Source organism: Salvelinus sp. IW2-2015, unplaced genomic scaffold, assembly GCF_002910315.2.
Source record: "Salvelinus sp. IW2-2015 unplaced genomic scaffold, ASM291031v2 Un_scaffold1892, whole genome shotgun sequence".
NCBI lineage: Eukaryota > Metazoa > Chordata > Actinopteri > Salmoniformes > Salmonidae > Salvelinus > Salvelinus sp. IW2-2015.
This window is the reverse complement of record NW_019943254.1, coordinates 154,733-173,166: the sequence shown is the minus strand read 5'-3', so window position 1 is coordinate 173,166 and position 18,434 is coordinate 154,733. Positions and strand designations below refer to the sequence as shown.

Here is an 18,434-nt window from a genome sequence, read left to right as displayed (position 1 = left end):
TTGTGTGTTGTTCTGGATGGCGCGAGCTGTGTTCCGAGGGGAAGGCTTTTGTGTGTTGTTTCTGGATGGCCCGAAGGGTCTGTGTCGAGGCCCGAGGTTGTGTTTCTGATTGGCACCGAAGGCTGTGTGTTGTCTCGGTATGGCCCGAAGGTGTTGTGTTGTTCTGGATGGCCCGAAGGTTGTTCGTATGCTTGTGTTTCTGGATGGCCCGAAGGTTGTGTGTATGTTCTGGATGGGCCCGAGGCTGTAGTGTTGTTTCTGGATGGCCGAAGGTTGTGTGTTGTCTGGATGGCCGAAGTGTGTTGTGTGTTCTGGAATGGCCCGAAGGCTGTTGCATGAAGTTGTGTTTTTCTGGGATGGCCCGAAGGTGTAAAGCCGTGTGTGTGTCATGTATGGCCCCGAAAGGCTGTGTGTGTTCTGGTGGCGCCCGAAGGCTGTGTGTTGGTTCTCTGGATGGCCGAACGGCGTGGTTCTATGAGCTGTGTGTTGTTCTGGATGGCCCGAAAGGGCTTGTGTGTTGTCCTGGATGGCCTCCGATAACTCAGCAGCAACGACACAAACTACTGTGGTGAATATCGTAAGTGGGTCGTTTCAGCTCATTTGATCTTGTTTTGATACCATGTTTATGTTTTCGAGGTTGAATATGTTTAGACTGATGTCCACGTCATTTACGGTATGTAAATTAGGATATTTCTGTATTAATTTCAATAATGTGCTAGTTAGACACATTTGTTTCACTTTGTCATCTAATGGGGTATTGTGACTGTATTGATTGGGGTATAGTGTGATGTCATCTATGGGATATTGGTGATGTCTCATTGATGGGGGTATTGTGTATGTGATCGATGGGGTATTGTCTTGTGTTGCATATCCAATGTTTGAATTCAGGCTGTATACACCAACACAATGTGGATCAAGTTCAAGAGGGTCATGAATACTTTCTTTCTGAACCAGCCCTGTATATAGTTAAATGCTCGTACAATCTGTCTTCTTCAGCTGGAAGACTCACAGTTCTATAAATATGTTATTGCCAGCAAGAAAGTATGGTCGTCGGGCCTCATCTCCTCTGCACAGAATGGTGTCCAACAATAAAACGTTGTGCCTGATTTCTGAAACTCAATACTCAGCCCTGAAGGCACCCCTTGTACGTATTGAAGGCCTTATTCGCACGGGCATATGGTTGGATACTTTTGCGAGGCTGGGGGAAACGTGACGTTGGGGAAAGTGCGTTCTGACTCAGCGTACGTCCATCTGGTGGTGTGTTGGATGATTGATTGACTGATTGATGATGATGTATATGTTCATCCTCCTCTCGCTCTCTCCCCTCCTTTGTCCTCCCCCCAGACTCAGTAGGAGGTGGATGATCCCCAGCTGAGATGTGCCCCTCCGCCACCCTGCCCCTGTCTCCACAAAAGAGACAAGCTCCCTTACCCGAGCATTGACTCTGACCCGTCCCACCATCGGAACTCTGGAATTAATTGTCCCACGCCTGAAGGCGACCGCCCCCTACACTCGCACAGGTACTGCAGTCGGCACACACACACAACACACACACACACACACACACACACAACACACAACACACACCACACACACACACACACCACAGACACACACACATCAACACACACACACACTATAAACTACAACACAAACACCCGCTCAACAGCCTCACTCACACAACACAAGCACAAACATACAAACAACAACACGTAACATATGTACCTCATATTACTGCTCAACTACCAATACCTCGTATCTGGTTATTTTCCTGTGCTCTTTAATTATTTGTTACTTTTATTTTTTAGAATTGTTTTACAACACATATGTTTTTTCTTTCAAACATAGCATTGTTGGTTAGCACTTGTAAAGTAAGCGTGTATGTCCCCCAGCGCTGGGCATCGTTTCCAGCGCTGTCGGTGGTAGTGCACAATTTCACTTGAGTCACTGATGTATCCCAGGTCTGTGAGGTCTACTACACTGCTATTTATATTCAGCATTTCACTGTGATACCTAACCGGTTTCCATTCACTGTTAGTCTAACAGCTTGTATTCAGCATTTCATCTGTGAGGGTCTCTACACCTGTTGTATTCAGCATTTCACTGTGAGGTGTGCTACTACACCTGTTGTAGCTCAGCATTCACTGTAAAGGTCTACCTACCACTGTTGTATTCAGCATTTCACTGTAGTCTACTACAGCTCCTGTGTATTTTCAGCATTTCACTCGTTGAGGTCTACTACCACCTGCTGTATTCAGCATCTTCACTGTAAAGTCTACTACTGTCCTGTTGTATTCAACAGCAATGTCCATCACTGTGGATACACTGTGTATGTCACTCAAACGTGGTAGGTTCTACCACCTGTTGTATTCAGCATTCCTACTGTCTGAGGCCACTCCACCTCGTATTGCAATTCACGCCCGTGAGTACTACTACACCTGTGTATGTCAGCATTTATGTACGAGCTACTCGTGTATTAGATTCGTGGCTCACTACAACGTTTCGGCATTCACTGTAGGCTTACTAGCTTTGTTTCATTTTCATGTCATGTAGTTCTATACACCTGTTCCGTTATATCTTTTGCCTCTATCACATGTTGATTGCATGAGCGTAGCTCTCTGATCTACCCTGTTGTATTCAGCTTTCACTGGTTGAGGGTCTACTACACCCTGTTGTATTCAGCATTTCACTGTAAGGTTCCTACTACTTCCTGTTGTATTCAGCATTGCACTGTGAGGTCTACTAACACCTGTTGTCATTCGAGCGATTTCAGCTGTAAGGTCTACTACACCTGTTTGTATTCACATGCACTGTAAGGTCTATATCTACACTGTGTGTTGTTCTGGATGGCCCGAAGGCTGTGTGTTGTTCTGGATGGCCCGAAGGCTGTGTGTTGTTCTGGATGGCCCGAAGGCTGTGTGTTGTCCTGGATGGCCCCGATAACTAGCAGCAACGACAACAAACTACCATGTGGTGAATCGTAAGTGGCTCGTTTCAGCTCATTTGATCTTGTTCTTGATACCATGTCTTGTTTCGAGGTGTTTTGACTGATGTCACGTCATTTACGTATGTAAATTAGATATTTCTGTATTTAATTTTCAATAATTCTAGGAACATGTTTTCACTTTGTCATTATGGGGTATTGTGATGTCATTATGGGGTATTGTGATGTCATTATGGGGTATTGTGATGTCATGATGGGGTATTGTGATGTCATGATGGGGTATTGTGTGTAGAATCCATTTTGAATTCAGGCTGTAACACAACACAATGTGGAATAAGTCAAGAGGGTCTGAATACTTTCTTGAAGCCACTGTATATAGTTAAATGCTCGTAATCGTCTTCTTCAGCCTGAAGACTACAGTTCTATAAATATGATTGCCAGCAGAATAGATGGTCGTCGGCCTCATTTCTGCACAGAATGGTGTCAAAATAAAACGTTGTGCCTGATTTCTGAAACTCAATACTCAGCCTGAAGGGACACCCCTTGCGTAATTGAAGGCCTTTTTCGGCGGCGCAATGGTTGGAACTTTTGCGGAGGGCGGGAAACGTGAGTTGGGGGAAGTGGTTCTGCAGCGTGACGTCCATCTGTCTGTTGATGATGATGATGATGATGATGATGTTATATGTTCATCCTCCTCTCCTCTCTCCCCCCTTCCTCCCTCCCCAGACTCAGTAGGAGGTGATGAATCCCCCAGCTGAGATGTCCCCTCCCACCGCCCCTGTCTCCACAGAGACACAGAGCATGACCTCTGACCCGTCCCACCTCGGAACTCTGGGAATTAATGTCCGCCTGAAGGCAGCCCCACCTAACACCACAGGTACTGAGTCGCACACACACACACACACACACACACACACACAACACAACCACACACACACCCACACACACACACACACACAAACACACACAAACACACACACCACATCACACAACAACACACACACACAACACACCGCACTAAACCAAACAGCGCTCAACAGCTCACCACAACACAACACAAACCATACAAACAAAACACGTACATATTACCTCATATTACTTGCTCAACTACAATACCTCGCTATCTGTTATTTTCCTGTGCTCTTTTAATTTAATTTGTTACTTTTATTTTTTAGAATATTGTTTACTAACACATATTTTTTCTTAAACTGCATTGTTGGTTAGCCACTTGTAAGTAAGCATGTCATGTGCATGGCTCTCGGCAATCGTGTTCAAGCGCTATCAGCAGTGGGTCTAGCCTGTTTCAGCAATTTCACTGTGAGGTCTACTACACCTGATAGTTTATTCGCATTTCACTGTGAGGTCTACTACACCTGTTTTTATTCAGCATTTCACTGTAGGTCTTACGATGCTGTATTCAGCATTTCACTGTAGGTCTACTACACCTGTTGTATTCAGCATTTCACTGTATGTGAGGTCTACTACACCTGTTGTATCAGCATTCACTGTAAGGTCTACTACACCTGTTGTATTCAGCATTTCACTGTGTCTACTACACCTGTTGTATTCAGCATTTCACTGTGAGGTCTACTACACCTGTGTATTCAGCATTTCACTGTAGGTCTACTACTCCTGTTGTATTCAGCATTCACTGTGAGGTCTACTACACCTGTTGTATTCAGCATTTCACTGTGAGGTCTACTACACCTGTTGTATTCAGCATTTTCACTGTGAGGTCCACTACACCCTGCTGTATTCGGCAATTTCATTCCCTGCTGAGGTACTACTACACCATGTGTATTTCAAGCATATTCACTGTACGTAGGTTCTACCTCACTGTTGTATTCAGCATTTCACTGTGAGGCTCTACTACAACTGTTTGTATTCGCATTTCACTGTAAGGCTACTACTCCTGTTGTATTCAGCATCATGTCACTGTGAGTCTACTACACCTGTCCTTTGTATTCATCATTTCACTGTATGTCTAACTACACCTGTTGTATTCGCATGAGCAGTGAGGTCTACTACACCTTTGTATTCAGCATTTCACTGTTGAGGTCTACTACACCTGTTGTATTCAGCATTTCACTTGAGGTCTACTACACCTGTTGTATTCAGCATTTCACTGTGAGGTCTACTACACCTGGTATTAGCATTTACTTGAGCGTTATCACTTGTATTTCAGCTGTAGAGGTCTACTACACCTGTTGTATTCAGCATTTCAGCACATGTGACAAATAACATTTGATTTGATTTGACACACGGTTAAAGTAGTGCACTATAAATAGGGAATAGGGGGCCATAGGGCTCTGGTCTAAAGTAGTGCACTATATAGGGAATAGGGTGTCATAGGGCTCTGGTCTAGAGTAGTGTACTATATAGGGAATAGGGTGCCATAGGGCCCTGGTCTAAAGTAGTGTACTATTAGGGAATAGGGTTCTATAGGGCTCTGGTCTAAAGTAGTGCACTATATAGGCAATAAGGTGCCATTTGGGACATACAGCCAGTGCCTTCAGAAAGTATTCACACCCGTTCATTTTTTCACATGTTGTTGTTGTTGTTTGTTACAGGCTGAATGTTGTGGTACGGGCCTACACACCACACCCCATCATGTCACATTTTTTAATGAATTTCTACAAATTAACAAAAAATAAAAAGCTGAAATGTTTTGAGTCAGTAAGTATTCAACCCCTTTGTTATGTCAAGCCTTAATAAGTTCAGAAGTAAAAAAAATAAGCTTAATAAGTCACATATTAAGTTGCCTGGACTCACTCTGTGTGCAATAATAAGTGTTTAACATGATTTTTGAATGACTAACTCATCTCTGTACTCCAACACTTACAATTATCTGTAAGGTCTCTCAGTCGAGCAGTGAATTTCACAACACAGATTCAACCACAAAGACCAGGGAGGTTTTCCAATGCCTCACAAAGAAGGGCACCTGTTGGTAGCAGACATTTAATATCCCTTTGAGCATGGTGAAGTTATTAATTACACTTTGGATGGTGTATCAATACACCCAGTCACAACAAAGATACAGGAAGGAAACCTCTTAGGGATTTAAAACAGTTACAGAGTTTAAAGGCTGTGATAGGAGAAAACTGAGGATGGATCAACAACACTGTAGTTACTCCACAATATTAACCTAAATGACAGAGTGAAAAGCAGGAAGACTGTACAGAATAAATATATTCCAAAATATTTTTGTTTGCAACACGGGCACTAAAGTAATACAAAGAAATAGAATGGAGCTAAGAACAGGTTAAATCCTCGAGGAAAACCTGGTTCAGTCTGATATCCACCAGACACTGGGAGATCAGTTCACCTTTCAGCAGGACAATAACCTAAAACACAAGGCCAAATCTACACTGGAGTTACTTACCAAGACAACATTAACTATTCCTTAGTGGCAGCTTACAGTTTTGACTTAAATCATCTTGAAAATCTATGACAAGACTTCAAAATGGTTGTCTAGCAATGATCAACAACCAACTTGGCAGAGCTTGAAGAATTGAAAAACTTATAATGTGCAAATATTGTACAGTCCAGGTGTGCAAAGCTCTTAGAGACTTACCCAGAAACACTCACAGCTGTAATCACTCTTAGAGACTTTCCCAGAAAGACTCACAGCTGTAATCGCTCTTAGAGACTTACCCAGAAAGACTCACAGCTGTAATCACTCTTAGAGACTTACCCAGAAAGACTCACAGCTGTAATCACTCTTAGAGACTTACCCAGATAGACTCACGGCTGTAATCACTGCCAAAGGTGATTCTAACATGTATTGACTCAGGGGTGTGAATATTTTGTGTAGACTGTTGATGAAAAATAACAATTTAATCAATTTTAATCCCACTTGTCAACAAAATGTGGGACAAAACCATGCCAAACTATGGAGTTTGATTAACAAAATAAATACACATAAATATACTATGTGGTTTCTATGGTAAGAACAACAGTTTCCCAAACCTCTCCTCAGTGTGTGTGTCACGCCCTGACCTTAAATATCTCTGTTTTCTATATATTTTGGTTAGGTCAGGGTGTGACTAGGGTGGGTACTCTAGTGTTGTATGTCTAGGGTTGTTGTAGACCTAGGGGTTTTGTATTTCTATGTTGGCCTGATATGGTTCCCAATCAGAGACAGCTGTTTATCGTTATCTCTGATTGGGGATCATATTTAGGCAGCCCTGTTTCTCACTTTCTGTTGTGGGATCTTGTCTATGTGTAGTTGCCTGTCAGCACTCGTTTGTATAGCTTCACGTTTTGTTTTGTTAGTTTTGTTCAGTATTCATTCTTTAAATAAATAAGAATGTACGCATACCACGCTGCGCCTTGGTCCGATCCTTATAACGAACGTGACAGTGTGTGTGTGTGTGTGTGTGTGTGTGTGTGTGTGTGTTGTGTGTGTGTGTGTGTGTGTGTGTGTGTGTGTGTGGTGTGTGGTGTGTGTGTGTGTGTGTGTGTGTGTGTGTGTGTGTGTGTGTGTGTGTGTGTTGTGTGTGTGTAACCATATCAGGGAGTGGTTTGTGTATCAGTTAGCGTGTTATCCGGTGTTCTCTCTCGCCCTGCCTGGCACAGGTGATAGTGCTATCACACCACACACACACAACACACACATCACACACACACACAAACACACACACACACAACACACACACACACACACACACACACACAACACCACACACACACACACACACACACACACCACACACACACACACAACATTTCCACTTCCAGGAAGAGCTGAATTGCTAGGTCTTGGAACAGTGTATTAGTTCTGTGTGTTTACCGTATGCCTGTTAACCCTTCCTATGTGTGTGTGTGTACTTATGGCCCAGTTAACACCTTCCCTACTGTGTCGGTAAGACGGCTTTAGTCCAGGAATTTGGGGAGGGGAATTTTACATGAATAACACATGAAGAGGAATGTACCAGAATACCCTTTTGCAAGCCGTGTCAAACCTGCCCTCGGTGACCCCAGACATGACAACCTGTCTCGGTGACCCAGACGTGTCAAACCTGTCCTCGTGACCCAGATGTGTCAAACCTGTCCTCGGTGACCCCAGAATGTCAAACCTTCCTCGGTGACCCCAGACATGACAAACCTGTCCTCGGTGACCCCAGACGTGTCAAACCTCTCTCGGTGACCCCAGACATGTCCAAACCTGTCCTCGGTGACCCCAGACATGACAAACCTGTCCTCGGTGACCAAGACGTGTCAACCTGTCCCGGTGACCCCAGATGTGTCAAACCTGTCCTCGGTGACCCCAGATATGACAAACCTCTCCTCAGCCCCAGACATCTAAAACCTCTCCTCAGGACCCCAGACATGTCACACCTCCCTCAGGACCCCAGAACGTGTCAAACCTCTCCTCTGGACCCCAGACACGTCAAACTCTCCTCAAGACCCCAACTTGACAAACCTCTCTCAGGACCCCAGACATGACAAACCTCCTCAGGACCCCAGACACGTCAAATCCTCTCCTCAGGACCCCCAGACGTGTCAACTCTCCTCAGGACCTCCAGATGTGTCAAACCTCTCCTCAGGACCCCCAGACACGTCAAACCTCTCCTCAGGACCCAGACACGTCAAACCTCTCCTCAGACCCCCAGACGTGTCAAACCTCTCCTCAGGACCTCCAGACGTGTCAAACCTCTCCTCAGGACCCCAGACACGTCAAACCTCTCCTCAGGACCCCAGACACGTCAAACCTCTCCTCTGGACCCCCAGACACGTCAAACCTCTCCTCAGGACCCCAGGACCCTCATGACAGAAACCTCTCCTCAGACCTCCAGACATGACTAATCTCTCAGACAGAATGACAACACTCTCCCAGGATCCAACGACAAAACTCTCTCAGGACCTCCAGACACGTCAAACCTCTCCTCAGGATCCCAGACATCTCAAACCTCTCCTCAGGACCTCCAGACACGTCAAACCTCTCCTCAGGCCCCAGACGTGTCAAACCTCTCCTCAGGACCCCAACGTGTCAAACCTCTCCTCAGACCCCAGACATCTCAAACACTCTCTCAGGACCCCAGACTATCAAACCTCTCCTCAGGACCCCAGACGTGTCAACCTCTCCTCTGGGACCCAGACGTGTCAAACCTCTCCTCGGTGACCCCAGGACGTGTCAAACCTCTCCTCAGGACCCCAGACGTGTCAAACTCTCCTCAGGACCCCAGACGTGTCAAACCTCTCCTCAGGACCCCAGACATGTCACACCTCTCCTCAGGACCTCCAGACATCTCAAATCTCTCCTCAGGACCCCAGACATCTCAAACCTCTCCTCAGGACCCCAGACATGTCAAACCTCTCCTCAGGACCCCCAGATGTTTCAAACCTCTCCTCAGGACTCCAGACATCTCAAACCTCTCCTCAGGACCCCCAGACACGTCAAACCTCTCCTCAGGATCCCCAGACATGACAAACTCTCCTCAGGACCCAGATGTTTTCAAACCTGTCCTCAGTTGTAGGCCCTGAGCTATGCATATCCATATGAATGTTTGAAAAACCCTGTCTCAGCAGACTCTCCTGGATAAATAAGCCATATAAACTCTGAAAAAAAGAAACATCCTCTCACTGTCAACTGCGTTTATTTTCAGCAAACTTAACATGTGTAAATATTTGTATGAACATAATAAGATTCAACAACTGAGACATAAACTGAACAAGTCCACAGACATGTGACTAACAGAATGGAATAATGTGTCCCTGAACAAAGGGGGGGGGTCAAAATCAAAAGTAACAGTCAGTATCTGGTGTGCCACCAGCTGCATTAAACACTGCAGTGCATCTCCTCCTCATGGACTGCACCAGATTTGCCAGTTCTTGCTGTGAGATGTGTACCCCACTCTTCCACCAAGGCACCTGCAGGTTCCCAAACATTTCTGGGGAAATGGCCCTAGCCCTCACCCTCCGATCCAACAGGTCCCAGGCGTGCTCAATGGGATTGAGATCCGGGCTCTTCGCTGCCATGGCAGAACACTGACATTCCTGTCGTTGCAGGAAATCACACACAGAACGAGCAGTATGGCTGATGGCGTTGTCATGCTGGAGGGTCATGTCAGGATGAGCCTGCCGGAAGGGTACCACATGAGGGAGGAGGATGTCTTCCCTGTAATGCACAGCGTTGAGATTGCCTGCAATGACAACAAGCTCAGTCCGATGATGCTGTGACACACCGCCCCAGACCATGACGGACCCTCCACCTCCAAATCGATCCCGCTCCAGAGTACAGGTCTCGGTGTAACGCTCATTCCTTTGACGATAAACTCAAATCCGACCATCACCCCTGGTGAGACAAAACCGCGACTCATTAGTGAAGAGCACTTTTTGCCAGTCCTGTCTGGTCCAGTGACAGTGGGTATGTTCCCATAGGCGACTTTGTTGCCGGTGATGTCTGGTGAGGACCTGCCTTACAACAGGCCTACAAGCCCTCAGTCCAGTCTCTCTCAGTCTATTGCGGACAGTCTGAGCACTGATGGAGGGATTGTGTGTTCCTGGTGTAACTCGGGCAGTTGTTGTTGCCATCCTGTACCTGTCCTGCAGGTGTGATGTTGTTACACATGGTCTGCCACTGCAAGGACGATCAGCTGTCCGTCCCATCTCCCTGTAGCGCTGTCTTAGGCGTCTCACAGTACGGACATTGCAATTTATTGCCCTGGCCACATAAGGCACGTTCACGCAGATGAGCAGGTACCCTGGGCATCTTTCTTTGGATGTTTTTCCGAGTCAGTAGAAAGGCCTCTTTAGTGTCCTAAGTTTTCATAACTGTGACCTTACTTGCCATTCCGTCTGTAAGCTGTTAGTGTCTTAACGATCGTTCCACAGGTGCATGTTCATTAATTGTGTTTAAACCCTTTACAATGAAGATCTGTGAAGTTATTTGGATTTTTACGAATTATCTTTGAAAGACAGGGTCGTGTTAAAGGGACGTTTATTTTTTTGCTGAGTTTACATGTCTCAGTGGACTCTCCTGGCTAAATAAACCATATAAATGAATGACGTGATGTTTTGATACACAACAGAATGTTTATACCCAATAATAGTGACTGCTGAATAATTTTTTTCTCATGTTTTTTGCTCTTTAATTAAATATTGTTTAATTTCTCCTTTCTCTCTCCCCCCCTCCCCTCCAGGTTGTACCTGGCTGGTTGTCCTAGCAGCGATAGCTGCATCTCTCAGTGGCTTGATGTTGGGTTATGAATTAGGCCTGACCTCCGGGGTCCTGCTCCAGCTAAGGGGTATCCTCTCTCTGTCATGCCGGGAACAGGAGCTCCTGGTGGGGTCTCTGCTGCTGGGCTGTCTGGTGATCTCCATTGCTGGAGGCTGGGGCCTGGACCGCTACGGACGCCGCTGGTCCATGCTTCTGTCCGGAGGCCTGGTGGCTGGGGGCACCTTGCTACTACTGCTCCCGGCCTCGCTCACCACGCTGTCGCTCGGCCGCGCCGTGGTCGGCATGGGGACAGCGTTGTCGGGTACGGCGGCGTGCATGTACATAGCGGAGATTGCGCCACGGGAGCGCCGCGGGTTGTTAGTGACGCTGTACGAGCTGATGGTGGTTGTCGGGGTATTGCTAGGTTTCGGGTGTAGCTACGCATTCTCTGCGCTGCCTAATGGGTGGAGATACACCTTCGGACTTGTCCTCCCGCCAGCCGTTCTACAGGCCGCTGCCCTCGTCCTCCTCCCACCCAGCCCGCGCTTCCTAGTCGCCAGGGGCGACTCGGAGCGGGCCAAGGAGGTGCTGGTCCGTCTGAGGGGCGTGGCCAGCAGGGAGACCGTGGAGGAGGAGCTACGGGGCATCCAGGCGGGGCTTAAGGAGGAAGCGGAGCATGGTTTCCGAGAGCTGTTCAGCGACAAGGCTAACCTGCGCCGGCGGTTGCTAACGGGCGTGGCTCTAGTGTTCCTGCAGCAGACTACGGGTCAGCCCAACCTCCTCTCTTACGCCTCGCCGCTACTACGCAGCGTGGGTTTCCATAGCGACGCCGCCGCCAACCTGGCCTCTACGGGCTTCGGCGTAGTGAAAGTGGTGGGGACGGTTCCTGCCGTCCTATTGGTCGACAGGGTCGGGCCCAAGAGCTTCCTGTGTGTCGGTGCGGTCGCCATGGGGATGGCGCTGGTGACACTGGGGGCGGTGACCTTGCAGAGCCACACCCATCTCACCAGCCTATGCCAGAGCCCTGTGGGGCTGAACCACACCTACCAGGGGCAGGACTTAAACACTCCTTCCTTCGGATTGAACTATAGCTCTTTTAAATTAATCACGCCCCCTCCTGGTGAGAGCCAATGGAATGGCAGTGACTCTGCGGAGGCTCTGGGGACTAAGAGAGAGGATGCTGGGATGGGGTCAGGGGTTAGCGGTCGGGGTCACGTGAAGTGGATCTCACTTGTCAGCCTCCTGGTGTATGTAGCTGCTTTCTCCTTCAGCCTCGGACCAAGTAAGAACACACACACGCACACACACACACGCACACGCACGCACACAAAAGAGAGAGATAGGCCCTTCCCCCTCGATTGCTCGTTTTGGCGGGCGGCCAGCTCTAGAAGAGTCTTGGGTGGTGGTCCACTTCGACATTTAAGAACGATGGAGGCCACTTGTGTTTTTTGGGGTCTTTCAATGCCCACAGAAATGTTTTGGTTCCGTTCCCCAGATCTTGTGCCTTGAACGAAATCGTGATCTCGGTTCTAACCGGCACACTCCTTCGACCGTCATAGCTTTGGTTGTTTTGCTCTGACATGCACAAGTCAATATGTGGGCCTTATATAGAGCAGTGTGTGCGGCCTTTCCAAAATCATGTCCAAATTCAATTGAATTTAACTACAGGTGTGTACTGACATCAAGTTTGTAGAAACATCTCAAAAGGATGACAATGGAACAGGGTTTGGGCACCGAGGTAGCTACAACTTCTCAATTTCAAGTTGTCCTGCGATAGGTCAAAAGAGGTCTGAATTCACAGTTATGGTAAATAAAGGTTTTTCCTGTTTTTATTGACAAACCTACAGGAGCAGTAGATCTCCAGGAAGAGGGTTGGGACTGAAGTAACCTACAGGACAAGTAGAGTACTTACAAGGAAGAGGGTTGGACTGAAAACCTACAGGACAGTCAGATCTCTCAGAGAAAGAGGTTGGACTGATGTAAACCTAGCAGGACCAGTAGATCTCCCAGGAAGAGGGGTTGGACTGAAAACCTAACAGGACAGTAGATCTCCAGGAAGAGAGGTTGGACTGATAACCTACAGGCAGACAGTAGTCTCGTCTCCAGGGAAAAGGTTCGCACTGGATAACCTACAGAGGTAGATCTCATCCCAGGAAAGAGGGTTGGACTGTAACCTACGGACTAGTAAGAATCTCCAGGAAGAGGGTTTGGATCTAGATTACCTACATGGAACGACATAGATCTCCAGGGAGAGATGGGTTTGGGACTGATTAACCTAGCAGGACCAGTAGTCTCAGGACAAAGGGGATTGGACTGAAATAACCTACAGGACGGTAGTCATCCAGCGAAGAGTGGTTGGCACTGGTAAACCTACAGTGACAAGTAGACTTTCCCAGAGAAGAGGGTTTGTTGAAGCACTGACATAGGAACCAGTGAAGTAATTCCGGAACCAAAGGTTGGCACTGAAAACCTACAGGACAGTAGATCTCCAAGGAAGGATGGTTTGGACTGACTGAACGACACAGGACAGTAGCATCTCCAGGTAAGAGGGTTGGACTGTAACCTACAGGACAGTAGATCTCTCGGAAGAGAGGTTGGCTCGAATCACCTACAGGACAGTAGATCCTCCAGGAGAGAGTGGTTGGGACTGGAAAAACTCTACAGGACACAGTAGATCTCAGGAAGAGGGTTGGGACTGATACCTACCAGGACAGTAGGGATCTCCACGGAAGAGGGTTGGACTGATAACCTACAGGACGGTAGGAGAGCTACAGGAAAAGAGGTTGGACTGATAACTACAGGACAGTGATCTCCAAGGAAGAGGGTTGGACTGCATACTACAGGACAGATAAGATCCTCTGTTGTAAATGACTATGTGTAGCTGGAAACGTAGCGGCAGATGTTTTAATGGAATATCTACATAGCGCTAACAGAAGTCCCATGTTCAGCAACATCACTCCTGTGTTCCAATGGCACGTTGTGTTACTAATCCAAGGTTAGAACTCATTGTAAAAGGCTAATGATCATTAAAAACCCTGTCTTGCAATTAGTTAGACAGCTGAAAATGGTTCGGTCTGAATAAAGAAGGCAATATAACTTGGCCTTCTTCAGACTAGTATGCTGACTATTCTGGAGCATCAAGCATTTGGTGGGGTTTCGATGTACAGGCTCAGAATGGCCCAAAAACGAAAACCTTTCTCTCTTCGAAATTCGCGTCAAGTCAGTATTCTCGGTACTCAACGCTGTGTTACGTATACCTTCACACAGAACAGAGCAAAACCTGCTCTACAGAATAGAAAGAGGGAGTGGAAGAGCATGCCCCGGTGCATCTAAGCTGACGCAAAAGGCAAGTGCATTAAGAGTGTCTACGTTTGAGAAACAGTACGCCTCACAAGTCACTACAACTGGCGAGCTTCACATTAAATAGCTGACCACCAGCGGAAAGCACAAGAAGCAGTTCTCAAAACGTCAACAGTGATGGGCGACTCCGGGATGAGCTGGCCCTTCTAGGCAGAGTTTTCCCTCATGTCGGTGTCCTGTGTTCTTTTTGCCCATCTTATCTCTTTTATTTGGTTATGCAGTTGGCGAGATCTGAGAATATGGCGCTGTTTTCTTTGCAACCGTCATGCCTCGACAGGCCAAGCTCCCCGGAGTCGCGTCTTCAACTATTAACCAGCAACCTATGCTATTAACACAGAACATGTTATTAACCAGGAACCATGTTATTTAACAGTAAACCATGTTATTACCCAGAACCACTGTTATTACCGATGGTAGTACTTTATATATACCGCAAATCCAGTTGCTTGCTACTCGCGGTAACCATTCTACTCGCTAATGCGGCAGATCTGAGGGAGTGAGTCCAGTATGCCTGACTCGTGTATGTATTAAGATCCAGAACCATGCTGTATTAAATCCATGAACCATGTTATGTTACCAGAACCATGTTTATTAACCAGAAAACCATTTATTAACGCAGAACCATTCTATTAACCAGAACCATGTTATTAACAGAACCATGTTATTAACCAGAAACCCATTTTTAACCAACCATTTCTATTAACCAGAACCATGTTATTAACCAACATGTTTAGCCAATTGAACCATTGTTATAACCAGAACATGTTTTATTAACCAGAACCATGTTTTACCAGAACCATTTATAAGAACCATGTTATATTAACGCAGAAACTTATGTTATTAACCAGAACCATTCTATTAACCAGAACATGTCCATGTCTATTAACGCAGAACATGTTATTAACCAGAACCATTCTATTAACCAGAAACCATGTTATTAACAGAACCATGTTATTAACCCAGAACCATGTTATTACCAGAACATTTAATTAACCAGAACCATGTTATTAACCAGAACCATTCTATTACCAGAAACCATGTTATTAACCAAGAACCATCTATTAACCGAACATGTATTAACCAGAACATGTTATTACAGAACCATGTTATTAACGCAGAACCATTCTAATTAACCAGAACCATGCTTATTAACCAGAACCATTCTATTACCAGGAACCATGTTATTAACCAGAACCGTTTACCAGAACCATGTTATTAACCAGAACATTCTATTACCAGAACCATGTTATTAACCAGAACCATTCTATTAACCAGAACCATGTTTATTAACCAACCTTCTATTAAACCAGAACCATGTTATTAACCAGAACCAGTTATTAACAGACCATGTTATTAACCAGAACCATTCTATTACCAGAACCATGTTATTAACCAGAACACAAGCCCACATGTGAGTAGCCAGCTAATGTTCATGTTTCAAGTTTAGCCAACGTGGATCTATGTGCTAACAAGATAAAAACAATTTAATTGTTAGGAACACACCCTTCTGTCTGTCCTCTGTCTGAACAGCGCGCTGGCCTGTCACTGTGTTCAGATGTTGAAATCAAGTGGCCTACCTTATTTATCAGAATGAGAACAAGTTGCTAATTCCTTATATAAATTGTGTTTTATACTTATTCCCATTTTATAAAACACTGACAGCTAAAAGGCTGGTGGGAATAAACCAGAAACAATGTTCATTGATTAACCTTATCGTTAGAAAGCTTTGAGTATTTTAGTAAGACAATCTATTACTCAATGTGATCCATATACGCTGATTGTGTTGGACCAAACCTCAACTGTACTGTACTGTGGCAGAGAGGAAGGTCGTGGACATGAGGAGGTTGGTGGCCCAGTTGACAGCCGACACGACACACACCGCTTTACCTCTGACCCCTGTAGGGAAGATCTCACTCACACCACATACACCACTGGGACACACATACACACGGGCGCGAAGCAAGTACACACGCACGCACGCACGCACGCACGCACGCACGCACGCACGCACGCCGCCACGCACGCACACACATCACACACCACACACACACACACGACTAGTAACAATGTGGCACATACAGATCTGACAGCAGGCTCACAGCAGGCTCTACAGAGGCTCTATAAGCAGGCCCTATAGCAGACTCTACAGAGGCTCTACAGCAGGCTCTATAGCAGGCTCTATAGCAGCTCTACAGCAGACTCTACAGCAGGCTCTACAGCAACTCTACAGCAGGCCTACAGCAGACTCTATAGCAGGCTCTATAGCAGGCTCTACAGCAGACTCTACAGCAGGCCCTACAGCAGACTCTATAGCAGGCTCTATAGCAGGCTCTCACAGCAGACTCTACAGCAGGCCTACAGCAGACTCTATAGCAGGCTTCTACAGCAGGCTCTATAGCAGGCCCTATAGCAGGCTCTACAGCAGGCTCTAAGCAGGCTCTATAGCAGGCTTATAGCAGGCTCTACAGCAGACTCTACAGCAGACTCTATAGCACCTCTAAGCAGGCTTCTACAGCAGGCTCTAATAGCAGGCTCTATAGCAGGCTCTACAGCAGACTCTACAGCAGGCTCTCTATAGCGCTCTACAGCAGACTCTACAGCAGGCCTACAGCAGACCTATAGCAGGCTCTAAGCAGGCTCTACAGCAGACTCTTACAGCGCTCTACAGCAGACTCTATAGAGCAGCTCTTAGCAAGCTCTTACAGCGACTCTACAGCAGGCTCTAGCAGCAGGCTCTATAGCAGGCTCTAATGCAGGCTCTACAGCAGACTCTAAGCAGCGGCCCCTACAAGCAGACTCTATAGCAAGGCTCTACAAGCAGACTCTACAGGCAGGCTCTATAGCAGGCTCTATAAGCAGGCTCTAACAGCAGACTCTACAGCAGCCCTCAGCAGGACTCTATAGCAGACTCTACAGCAGAACTCTACAGCAGACTCTAACAGCAGGCTCTACAGCAGACTCTACAGCGGCTCTACAGCAGGCTCTACAGCAGGGCTCTACAGCACGGCTCTACAGCAGGCTCTACGAGCAGGCTTCTACAGCAGGCTCTATAGCAGGCTCTACAGCAGGCTCTATAGCAGGCTCTATAGGCAGGCTCTACAGCAAGACTCTACAGCCAGGCTCCTACAGCAGCCTACAGCAGATCTACAGCAGGCTTATAGCAGGCTCTATAGAGGCTCACAGCAACTCTACAGCAGACTCTACAGCAAGACTCTAAACAGCAGGCTCTACAGCAGACCTCTACAGCAGGCTCTTACAAGCAGGCTCTATAGCAGGCTCTATAGCAGGCTCTACAGAGGCTCTATTGCAGGCTCTACAGCAGGCTCTATAGCAGGCTCTACAGCAGGCTCTACAGCAGGCTCTATAGCAGGCTCTACAGCAGGCTCTATCTAGCAGGCTCTACAGCAGGCTCTATAGCAGGCTCTACAGCAGGCTCTATAGCAGGCTCTACAGCAGGCTCTACAGCAGGCTCTACACAGGTCTACAGCAGGCCTATAGCAGGCTCTACAGCAGGCTCTATAGCAGGCTCTATAGCAGGCTCTATAGCAGGCTCTATAGCAGGCCTATATAGCAGGCTCTACAGCAGGCTCTACAGCATTTCAACATAAAGTCATAAAGTTGGAGCTAGTCTTTAGCCCCTCTCTCTCCTCTCTCAAAACAGTCTGTAGGATTGATGTCATGTGAGATAGGAACTCTATGTCACTGGCAGAGACCCATGTGTGTGTGGTGTGTGTGTGTTGTGTGCGTGCGTGCATGTGTGTGTGTGCGTGCCAGCGTGCGTGCGTGCGTGCGTGCATGTGTGTGTGATGCGTGCCAGCGTGCGTGCGTGTGTGTGTGGTGTGTGCGTGTGTGTGTGTGCGTGTGTGGTTCTTTACGTTGGTGTATGTGTGTGTGTGTGTGTGTGTGTGTGTGTGTGTGTGTGTGTGTGTGTGTGCGTGCGTGTGTGTGTGTGTGTGTGTGTGTGTGGCC

At 46.9% G+C, this 18,434-nt stretch overlaps 1 protein-coding gene across 1 annotated transcript in view; it reads left to right on the top strand.

Moving 5' to 3' along the window:
- slc2a12 (solute carrier family 2 member 12) overlaps positions 1-18,434 on the top strand; it is a 34,724-nt gene that overhangs the window by 2,187 nt on the left and 14,103 nt on the right. The window contains 2 exon segments of the mRNA XM_070439747.1: positions 3,671-3,821; positions 11,089-12,427. Coding sequence (XP_070295848.1) covers positions 3,686-3,821; positions 11,089-12,427 — 1,475 coding nt within the window. The 5' untranslated portion in view covers positions 3,671-3,685.